This window comes from Drosophila albomicans, chromosome 2R (genome assembly GCF_009650485.2).
Source record: "Drosophila albomicans strain 15112-1751.03 chromosome 2R, ASM965048v2, whole genome shotgun sequence".
NCBI lineage: Eukaryota > Metazoa > Arthropoda > Insecta > Diptera > Drosophilidae > Drosophila > Drosophila albomicans.
Genome location: NC_047631.2, coordinates 2,127,501 through 2,139,349, shown reverse-complemented (window position 1 = coordinate 2,139,349; position 11,849 = coordinate 2,127,501). Strand labels below are relative to the sequence as shown.

The following is an 11,849-nucleotide window of genomic DNA, read 5'->3' as shown; positions in this document are numbered from 1 at the left end:
TGTCATTCCACTTTGAAATTGAACCTTAATGTTTTTTTTCTTTTATCAGTTGTTGCTTAATGTGTAGCTTACCTTACTAATGGTTCCAAATTGCTTTCGTCACACCATTGAGATGAATTTTCATTTCGATTCGTTCATTTGATTTGTTGTTATGCAATGATAGCACCATGAACTGAACTCATTGAAGAATATAAATGATAAAATTAGAATTAACGATGTCGAAACAATAAGATATGAGTGCATGGATATAACTAATTGATACATAATAATACATATACGAATAACTAATGATTATTTCATTAACACTAAGTGCACCAAAATATCAAAAAATCAAGATTGATAATCGAATTAGTGTATATTTATTTTGCAGTACTAAAATATGATAACAAAAGGAAAATATAATGGATACAGAAAATAGATAATAGATAATAGATTATGTAATCATAAAATACAAAACATTCAAAATTAAACGTGTAAATTGAATTTCAAGGTTCTAAAAGGCATACGGAATGGTGTGGGAAGCAATCAGCTGATACTTGAACGGTGGATGTTAAAGAAGTTGGTCTTTTTTACTTAGACTTGTGGCGTTTAAATTTGTGGAATCATCTGAAACAGAATGGTCTTTTGTAGTTCTCCCTAGTGGTCGGTTGTTGATTGAGAGATTATCTAAGATTCCACAAACTTAAAAATACAGAATATTACATTTGCAGCACATGCATCGAAAATCTAATTGAATTAAACAGTTTTGATTTGTTCACGTCTTCTCGTGGTACAATTAAGTATGCATTTTTCATATGGCCTACAAGTATAACTATAACTGAATGTGCCAATTGCGTCGCAGTCCGAAAGAAATGTGATGCCAATGTCTGTGCCACAACTGCAATATTCTGTCCACAATTAACTTCTCCATCGTTCAAATATACGAATAAGGACCATCAGTTAAGGCGCTACACAGTAACAATCAAGAGTTATCATCCTTGTTAGAGCCGCCTCCACCGACCCCAGAGCCTTGTGTGTTTGTGCCGCGTCCGCCAGCTGGTACACGAACCGCTGGCGGTTTGTACTCCAGACCCGGATCAAATTGCATTAATACGAATACCTTTAAGAATGATTTAAGTGAACATGAGTGCTGATTAATTGGGAACTTATTAATTTAGATTACCTGATCTGTTGGCAGTAAAGAAAAGTCATCGGGTGGGTTGGTAATTACATATCGTTTGCTGCTCGCATCACAGCTAGAACTGGTGTCCCTGAATCGATATAGTCCGATACACAACATTCCATACGACTTGAGAGCGGCAACGAATAAATCCCCATACTTGCCACATTCGCCAAACTGGGCAAGTGGCCCATCGTATAGGGATATTTGACCAACACGGCACCTAAGAGTTTCATACAGACTCAATTAGTGTGTTGCATGGAAGACAAAAAATCTTATTATATTTGATTTACCTGTCACGATTGCTCAGACTGTCGACGGTACTGTATCCTCCCCTTAAGCCCGCTCCCTCGGCCAAGATTAGTTCTAGTTCAGGCGTCGCCCCGCCAGTTATTAACGAGCGGATCAGCGTTAAGGCATTTTGATTGAAGTATGTCTGTATCAAATGTCAAATAAAAATGTAAGAAATTACCATTTAATCTAGCTAAAGTGCTGGTCTAGCCTTTGAGTTAGGAGCTTCACTTTACCGTTGACATTAGCGAGTCTAACACGCTCACAGCGAATGCAGTTCCGCAGGCAAATGGCTGCGTTAGATAGAGCTCTGTATCTGGATCATCATCGTCGTCTTGATCGAGAAACTGCACGTTACTATCATTGACCAGTTCTTTAAACGACAACCAACAATAGAGGACAGTGTTCAATTAGTGACACGCCTTCTTTCGCATATTGGAAAGCATGACAGTGTATGAGGCTGATCAGTGCAAAATAAAAAACCCTTAAACCAACTGAAATGCCTGCCTGATCAGCCTCATATGCACGCCATGGAAACGTAAGCATTTCATTCGGTCGTTCGTAAACTCGGCCAACTTAGTGCAATGCAGTTTACCTGTTATCATCGGCACATTTGCACCATACACAGAGCCACGGCGCTGTAGAACAATGGGGCTGCCGGCGGTTGCGCTCAGATTATCGAATTCCGGACCCCGTTGACTGAGCACACCAATCGTATCATCAAAGGTCATCGCCTTGATGTTAAGCGAGGCCAGAATGGCCTCCTTGTCGGCCAATGTGGGATCATCATTACTAGGAACTTTAGCAGATAATATGCAACACATATCACACAAATTGACATTCACCGCGCGTAGATCTGCTCGACTCAGCGGCGAGCCATTAAGTACCGATATCTTAGGCAGATTCTGTAACATCTTCCACTCTCTCCGGATATAGTCGACTGAGCCAACAATTACCACATGCTTGAGTTCGTGGTAATGGAAATTGGATGCTCGCAGTGGCATCACCAGATTCCGCAGTCCAATTAAAGGTGAATCCGGATCAGCAAACAGACAAACCACCACATGGCCATTCAGTACCGTCATGGCCGCCTGATTGCGATCCTATGAAACAAAGAGTCGAGCGTCAGATATATCATTTTTGTTAAGTCCTTAATGACTTACCAATATGCAGTCTTCTAAACTCTTAGCCGGACTCCAGTGAAACATGCCTGTCGAATCGTACTTCATTTCCGTCTTCTCGAAATCAAAGTCCTTTGACTGATCGTCCGCGATACCGGCTGGCAACGACACTCCGCCGTTTTGATTTTGTGTTCCTGTGCCCGAGCTGCGACTCGTTGGCCTAGAGGCGAAAAAATCGATAGCTTTTATTAACCGTGCAACATATGCAATGCTTCTTTCTAATTTTTTGGGATATTTCGTGACATATCAGATTATCGAACTAATCAAAATAAACGCTACATCCAAATGCAAAGTGATCTTCGTAACTACGAGTACAAGTTTCGTTCAAAGAATAAATGAGTACTTAAATGCGAGTACTTGAATCTTAATTTATAATTGTGTCTTTGATACGTTAGATAAAAATATACATATTGATAGATAGATTGATAGATATAGATAGATACAGCTAGAGAGATAGTAAGTACAAGTAGTGGTAAGTAATTATTAGACAGAGAGAATAAGGAGAGCTTGTGCTAATAGCAACACTTGTGAAATTGCAAATACTGATACACAAATATCAATACGAATATACAAAAAAAAAAAAAATCAATTCATGAAACAAAGTGATGTAAAGTGATGTAATATGAATTCGACTTCTTAACAACCGACGACGAAGGCAAATTAGTATAGAGTCCATATGCCCAACCATTTTGAAATTTGGTATTTCGAAAATTTAATGTTGGACATGCATAAGCTCACATGCGACAAGTAATAAGTTTATCAAAAAATATTTTAAAGGTGGAATTGATGGAAACCATTATAACTTCTTTTTCAATTAGAAGTTGTACTTAGAGGATAAAGGAAAAAATATTTTCTTTGTTTTCTTCGTTTAAAAACAAAGTTTATCCGCTCTTCTTCTTGAAATGAAAAAAAAAATCTTAAAATTTGTATTTACTTCGAATAATATTGAAAGTTAATTCATTTATATAAATATAATAAAATAATCACACAACATTCTATGGAATTGTCGGACAATTTAAAAGTGTAAACGGAATAATGCGACTAAAACATTATGAAATCATAAAATATATTGTAATATCACAGCTTAGTTTGGTGTAAAGATAGACAAGCTAATTATAGCAAAGAGAAAGAGAGACAGAGAGTGAAAGACAGTAAAAAACATTCAAAAGCAATCTTGTTAAAAGGGATTTTCGCACACGTGATACAATTTTCATTACGAATATTGTAAAAATCTTAAGTCTATGCAATCAAAAAAGAGGTATGAAAAAACATGTACATATAAATGCGTTTCAAATCATTTTTTTATTTAATGGCAACTGCAAAAAGACGATTATAAAAAAAGCTTGGATACGTTCACGAACATTTACACTTGCACACACACGCATACACAAAAATATACACATACATTAATAAACACACACATACATTTAAAGAAACACGCACAGCAATGTTATACAATATTACTCATATGGAGAGTTATGAGTAGTAATGATTTAATAATAATTGACATTAATTATTGATGTATGGAACAGCTTTCAATCAACCAATTAATTAAGTGAGTTTAAAAAATGCGCAAAATTTGAAAAAGTATTTACGAATACTAAGATAAATACGTTTGGATTTTGTCTCTTGCAATTTGGTTTTAAGTAAAATTTCTAAGAAATTATGGACGCATACATGAGCTTTTTAACTTCGTAAGCAAGTTGATAGCCCGCATAAGGGTTAGCATCATTTTCTGGTGGCCTGAAACAAAATGTTGTTCGTTGGATTTTATACATTTAGACTGGTAAAATTGTTTTTAATTGTTTTGTGTACTTTTTTTTTTTATCTAATCTGTTTTTTTAACATATGAATGAGACAGTTCTTATGAGGTGTAAGAGTATTTAAAGAGGTCATAGTTTTTAATAATGTGTACATTGTTAAAGACCATTTACATATGTATGTATGTATGTACGAGGCGTGGCCATCATTGAAGGCCATCACATTGTGAGTCTTTGTATTATGTTAGGTGTATAGTAGGAGAAAAAACACAAATAAAAAATGAAACTGTGATTGTAGTTCTTAAATAATAGTTTTGTAACGTTTTCTTTTATGTTGTTGTATTGCAAAGAAGGAATTACATAAGAATCATAAAATGCAGTTGAATAAGTAGCGACGACCTAAAGTGTTGTTCTTTTGCTGAATTACCGATTTATCGTGGTTCACTTATGTGTACTTGTACTTTGTAATTGAAACCGCGTGCGTTCTGTTGTGTGTGGTAAGAATGGTTACTTCCGTGCTTCCAACCATCGTATGCTATCGGACTATGTTAAGTCTGCTATATAAATTTGAGTCACTCACCTGTTGTACTGTGATGGCGATATAACTTGTCCCTCCACCTGTCGGTTCACATTCACCGTAGGCTTTACCTTGTTCACTTGCTTGACCGCTGCTGCGGCGACTGCCGCAGCACTAGCCGTATTATTCATGTGATGCATGCCACCTGCTCCGTTACCTGTGCCATTCGGACGACGCACATTACGATTAAGTACTGCAAAATAGACGAGGAATGAAGAGAGGCATTGAGCGATTGAGTTACAGCTGCAGCTATAGTTCAATGACCAACATAAGTGAGAAAATCAAGGTGTAGACATACTTATGATATTTATGATATTATATATATACATATATATATATGTATGTATAACTATTTTGTAGATGACTAAGCTTAGACTATGTATGAGAAACTTACGATTTGTGTCTTCTCTGTCACGTGTAATGTCACCTATGTTAATTACAGTTGAATTTTTGATAACGAAGGCATTGCATTTAGCGTTGGCATTGGCATTGTCATTGGCATTGGTATTGGCAGTTGCGATTGTTTTTTATTGGCGTTTATAGCAAAATACGGATATAAAGAAATAGCAGATACATTTAATTAGTATTGTTTGTACTAAGATCAAACGCTTAGATATAACATTTTATTGGCAAAGTAATCAAGAAAGTTATTTTCGATCCGCATGGAGAATAATCTATAGTTCTTTAGCGTTAGGTATTAGTCTAGTGTTAGTTTTGAATTGGAATTTGGAATTTTAAATGTGATTTGTATCTGGTCACAAGAAATTAAAAGGAGTAATTAACAAGCAAATATTTAAGCAAAACACAACACACACGCATACACAAATTTTTACAAAAATCCATTTAAGTTAAAACACTCCAAAGTAAGTAGACATCGATAGTAAATATGAAATTTAATGATTGTTAACAGCAGAGACGACAATTCAGTAAATATATTGTTATACTTTAGACATTTACAGTATTAGGATTATTTCAAATATCAATTGGGGTTTCCTTTCATAGTTCGGATCTAACGGAAATATCTTATCAAATGACACTTGTTCACGTTGTCGTGAATAGAACTGTAAAATTAAATAAGGACGTACACACATATTACAAATTATATTAAGTAATGTACACTATTGATCAATTGATTCAGCTTTTTAATTTCAAAGCGTAAATTGCCTTTTCAAAATGTCAAGCATACTCAGTTGACCGCCAGTGTGTATGTATGCGTGTGTGTTAAAAATGAAAAAAATTATAGCACACTTTTAGGATCAAAAGTGCTGTGTGGTTGGTCGAAACCTCTTTCTCTTGTGTTGATAGATGTTTGTAGACTTAATGGTAATCGTTTTTTTCTGATGTATTATAGATTTTACACAAGCTGATTTTGAGACATTACCCGATACAGATCCACGCACATGCACCCGCTTGGGTAGATCTGGTGGCGTAAATGTGGGTGCAGGATGGTGTTCATCTGTAAGATATTTTTGGTATTGTTATCGCACAGCTTAAGGTAATCATATTATAAGGTTTTTTTAATTGTGTGTAAAAGGCAATACTTTTTGGTGAGGTTTATAATTGTTTTGGTTTTTTTTTAAGTTAAGCTGCATATGTAAATTTAGTGTTTGAAATTAATTTAATTTTGAGTTTAATTATTGCAATTTGCTTTGCAATATTCGATTCCATTGTAAGCACAAAATTTTGCAAAAGCAATTTATGAAATTTTTAAGGCTTTTAGGATTTTTACATCCCCAAGAAATTTAAAAAGTGCTTTTCGAACTAAAGTCAACCAAAGAAAAGTCAGGATAAACTTCAGGAAGTTTTGTAATGGTTGCTAAGCATTCATAAGAAATTAGCAAATTTGTAAGTAGAGAATTAAGGCTCATGCAAATAAGAATAAACTACAACATCAGCGGCTATAAGAATAAGTTGATAGTAAGTAAATTTCAATATACTACAGAGATGAAAAAGCAGGCTTTCAAACTAGAATATAACATTATTATGTCTTATTTTGCTTTAATATAATAATATTGTACTATTAACTGCAAATTTTATATGCATATGTATATGTATTATACTTAATATCTTAAATGATAAGTATACAACAATGAAGTGTATTTTACGCATATATATGTTATATTATTGATAGCTTCGACTTGTTAGCAAGATTTCTTGACTTAAAAAGCAATTAGTTTTAATTTTACTTTTTCCTGAAATCTAAACCCATTTTTAAGCCTTTTCTCCCTAAATATATTTCATAAATAATTATCAGCTCCACTATATAACATCACTTTAAAAACTTGGACTCTTCAATGATTATTTAATTTAAGAAATTAAAATTGATGTGTTTGCTGCATATTTCTAAACTTTGTGATTTGATAAATGACGAAAGGGCTGTAGTAGACAAGGATTGGGGTTTGCAAGAATTTTTGCTTCAATGAAAATTATGTTTCGAGTAAGAAATGGATTCTCATAAAATTTACAATTTGTTTTATATTTTTAAAGAATCTTAAAAAAAATGTCAAAAAACCGAGTTGAATAAATAGAAAAGTCAGTAAAGTTTTTAAAACCGAATACATTTAAAGAAAACACATACAAAAGGAAAAAACGTGCATTAGCACACTAAAAAAGTACTAGGGAAATGTCATAAATTCTAAAATGGAAATCCTAATAAATGTTTTTATGATAAATACAAATGCTGACTTAATTTATTTATTTGTTTAGTATATGAGATCACTTAAATTAATTGACTTACTTGACAACGAGTATTCATCGTCTTCTACACACACACACACACAGACATATAAATACACAGTACGAGTGTTGTAGAAGTTGAAGAAGTTGGAACAAATGAATAGATATACAAGTAGGAAAGTATAAGGAAGCCGCAGAGTGAGAAATTTGTATAGTTTTGTATAATTCTGTTAAATTGAATATTACATGTGTTTCAATACTATCATTTTATAACAAATGAATATTTCCTGAATTTCTAAATACTTTTTAATTTGAATAAGTTTGTTTTTTTAATATAAAAATAAATAATACAAAAAGTATTCTTCCTTCGATATTAATACAATGATAAATATTGGGGTAGTAGTTATATGAAACATATGTATGTACAGTACAATATACCATGAGTATATTCAAGTAGGTATGATGCATGTATGAGGTATAATTATGCCAAATATTGATTTAAATATTTAATGCTAAGATTATTGGTCACATTGTAGAATGGAATAATTAAGAAGAATACTTCATCAACAATATATAAGAATAATTCTTGAATTATTTATTTCAGATAAGTAGTGAACAAATACAAAATTTGAATTTGAATTTATCTTTTCGACATTACTACACACACACGCACACACTCACTAAATAGGTAAGATAATATGTTATGAAACGTACACAAATCCGAGAAGAAACAAGTAGAATCGATTACGTGTAAATATGTGTATGATTTACTTTCAATATTATTTGTGTTTCATGTTCTTATATTTAAGTGTGTGTGTATTAGATTGTGACGTGTGTACTGTTCGTATAATGTTAAATATTCTCACTTTCATTACTACTTGTGATTTCAGATTGAATAAGTCAGACAAGGTGTTGACTGACTTATCGACGGCCAAAACTGCTATTTGCGAATAACAGCATATTATGATAATTTAATTAGAAGATTAGTCGATATTACAAGTAGTACAATGTGATGAAATATTGTTTCTGATCTGGGAGGAATAACGTTTGTTTTTGTGAAGTCTTTCGTTTTAAAATATGTTTTCTTATAGAGTAACGGAAGAGCAGAAACATGGAAGAGTTATATGTATGTAAGTATGTAATATAGCGACAGAGAGCTAGAGAGAAACACAGAGAGCGCGAGAGAGAAAGAGAGAGACAGAGAGATAGAGAGAGAGAGTAGGAAAGTTATACGTACTTGCACGCCCAACCATTTGTACGGCTCGGACGCCTTTCCGGAAGGTGGCCACTGTTATGTTTCATGAAAACAGAATTGTATAGGATATGTGTGAATAGGTAAATGATGGTAAGGTAATGATATTTGGTTTTCATATTCTCTTTCATTTAACAAATTAACATAAGAAAATAATTGAAGTACAAAATAATGTCATTATTATATAACACATATAATAATGAAACTGAAAATTCTTCAGAAATAAATATATCAGAATATCACGCCACACTCTGTACTTCACCTTTACTTTCATTTAACATACGTATATGGTATATAGTAATATATGATTGCAAGTACAAGTATGTATAGAATATTTACTAGTTATGAATATTTGATGTCTTTATGCACACGAGAGGCAGAACCAAACCAGAAATCTTTGCAAACTAATAGAACTCTAGGTTTTTATGTTATATTTATACTGAGCATACGATAGGTAAAATACAAGAGAAACAACGAACGAGAGTTTTAATAATAGACCGATAGTGATAGCATCTGAAATATTAATGAGTTCTCTGCCTGGTGTTTTTCGGATTTAAGACGAAACCCCCTACGCCTCTTAAGCCCACTAAACTGATCATTTTCTTGCTATTCACAATTAATTTCACATTTCGGGGACTTTTATGTTCCTCAAATTAAGCAGGTCGTTGGGTTGGATACGTTATATAATATAAGTTATGGAGTTATTTTTAGTGCATTTTTTAATAAAGGTACTTAGCATATTGGCTCTTGTAGCATAAATAAAAATATCACAGAAACACTTGTACGTTTAATAAACTGTAAGAAGGCTCCTGATTAACATTATTATTATTATTAATGACATTTATGATTCTTGTTTATTAATTTAAAAAGCATGTATTTGTTTAACTTTTATTTTAATTAAATTACTTTGCTTTTAGAAATGGTTTAAGTTCTTTTGAAAAGAAAATCAGGTTACCGAATTTTCAATTAACTCTCCAAAAACAATTTTAGCACAGATGTGGAAAGGGCACATTGTTTAAATATTTTTGGAGTTAAGCAAATTTAAAACAGTAGTACAGTATGCAGTTCAATACTTTAGTAGCAACAAATAAATAGCTTTCATTAATATAATTTTTTGTTTGTTTTTTTTTTTCAAAATATTGCTTGTTGTTTTATTAAAAGCGTACCCTCCATTGTATTCATGACCGATGTGATGCCTTGGTTGACCATTCCCGTTTGCATCATAATCATGCCCACATCTGTAATATGTTGAGGGATTACAGAACCACAAAACATACAATAAAAATATATTTTGGTACTCTATATACTTTACTAAGCAGCAGCGGTGGGCACGCTATTTCAAGTCAACATGTACAGTGAAATTTGCTACATGAGTAATAACATAAGAACGTCGATCGGCGTGCCGATAAAAATCTCTTCAGCTAAGTTGTCCGACTTAGAAAGGTGGCAAACTCTCAATGGGGTTATAAAAAACGCTGCAAACAATTTCTAGCCAAAAAATATCAAGTGACGAAGCACAAAACTTACAAAGATACGAAATATAGTATAATTGAAATTAACTATAATAAAATAAAAAAAATTATTGTTCTGTGTTGCACAATTTCTGAGAAAAATTATACATGTTGGACGCATTTTAATTTTTAGAGTAAAGAGGTGTCCGGAACTTTCTTTTTCTGAAGTGTTATTTGATTACTGATGCCCACCGCTGCTTTTGGATGGTTTCTTTGTCTGTATTCCCACACAATGCGAGCATTCTTTCCTAAGCCAGACGCAGGTAACTCAAACATTATTATAACTTACTAACTACTTAAAATCATTACAGCTACCCATAAATTAACATAAGTAGTAGTATATATATATATAAAAATATATATATATCATATATATGTTTTTATTTTTTTTCTAAGTATAGTTATATTATGGTATAAATTATATGTAAACGGATTGTGTTTAGATTGGTAGCACGACTCTTATAAATTTATGTACAACGCGAGTGAAAATCTGAAATTAGATTATTTACACATTATCGGGTAAGAGGGTTAACTACGCTTATATTTTTATATACATTAATTATAACACGAAAATATTATATAATTGGGATTTCTTTATTTAAATGTAGAATACACGACGCATCATTTGAATTACTTATTGCTACTATTAGTAAATGTATAATTTAAATAAGTTTCAGTAATAAGGGAGCTGCAAAAATTAGTCAAAAATAGAATTCATAGTTTTTTTGTGACAGAAGTGTATTCAAATCGATCTTGTGCTCAGTTTCATGCGCTTCTTATATTTTGTAGTATTTTTTTATCCAACATTCTCATTTATTAAGTAGAACAAATATAATACAGCGAGATTTTTCAAAGAATGGTAGGCAGCGAAAGGATTAACTAGACAGCTTTTTAAATTGTGCAATTTCAAAATCGTATATAAAATATATTTCGACAAATTATTGCTTGAAAATAGGTAGTGTTTTTAAAAGCTTTTATCTTTAAAATACTTTAAAATACCAAAAAGGAAAAGGAAGAATGCACGAGTATCCTTTTCATGCACAAGTTAAAAAAATATTCGTTATGAAGTATATTTTCTGTAACTAGCTGGTTGCTCAAATCGCCAAAAATTTTGTGGGCTTAAGGAACTACCATTTCAAACGATTCACTCATGGCGCGAAGCTTTTAAGATATTATATATAGAAGAAAGGAATTCTAGATTTGGAGCTATTATTTTCACTTGGTTAACACAATTGAAATATAAACTGTAATGAATGCTGTGATAGTAATTGTTGGTATTATTAAAATCCACAAGGAAAAAAAAATAGAGATTGCATTTTTCACAAACATATTTACAATTTGATACATTGTGTGACTCATCAGAAAGTATGGAGTGTGTTATGGATGTTATATATGTACGTTGAACCAGCGAGTGTATTAGAGAGGCGGGTTATAAACGAGGC

The 11,849-nt window shown here is 32.5% G+C and overlaps 1 protein-coding gene across 39 annotated transcripts in view; it reads right to left on the bottom strand.

Moving 5' to 3' along the window:
- Positions 1–336: 336 nt before the first annotated feature.
- Positions 337–11,849, bottom strand: part of LOC117574290 (calcium-activated potassium channel slowpoke) — a 47,901-nt gene continuing 36,388 nt past the window's right edge. For 8 of the 39 annotated variants that reach the window (XM_052008102.1, XM_052008095.1, XM_052008097.1 and 5 more), the window contains exons 15-26: positions 8,882–8,932; positions 7,706–7,729; positions 6,350–6,424; positions 5,363–5,395; positions 4,972–5,161; positions 4,309–4,374; positions 2,614–2,791; positions 2,046–2,553; positions 1,687–1,823; positions 1,453–1,595; positions 1,163–1,382; positions 337–1,099 (exon numbers count right to left, since the gene is read on the bottom strand). In XM_052008102.1, coding sequence (XP_051864062.1) covers positions 962–1,099; positions 1,163–1,382; positions 1,453–1,595; positions 1,687–1,823; positions 2,046–2,553; positions 2,614–2,791; positions 4,309–4,374; positions 4,972–5,161; positions 5,363–5,395; positions 6,350–6,424; positions 7,706–7,729; positions 8,882–8,932 — 1,763 coding nt within the window. In that variant the 3' untranslated portion in view covers positions 337–961. Of the gene's footprint in view, positions 1,100–1,162; positions 1,383–1,452; positions 1,596–1,686; positions 1,824–2,045; positions 2,554–2,613; positions 2,792–4,308; positions 4,375–4,971; positions 5,162–5,362; positions 5,396–6,349; positions 6,425–7,705; positions 7,730–8,881; positions 8,933–10,062; positions 10,135–11,849 lie in introns of all 39 variants that reach the window. The other 31 variants (XM_034258083.2, XM_034258085.2, XM_034258084.2 and 28 more) reach the window with 16 other exon arrangements.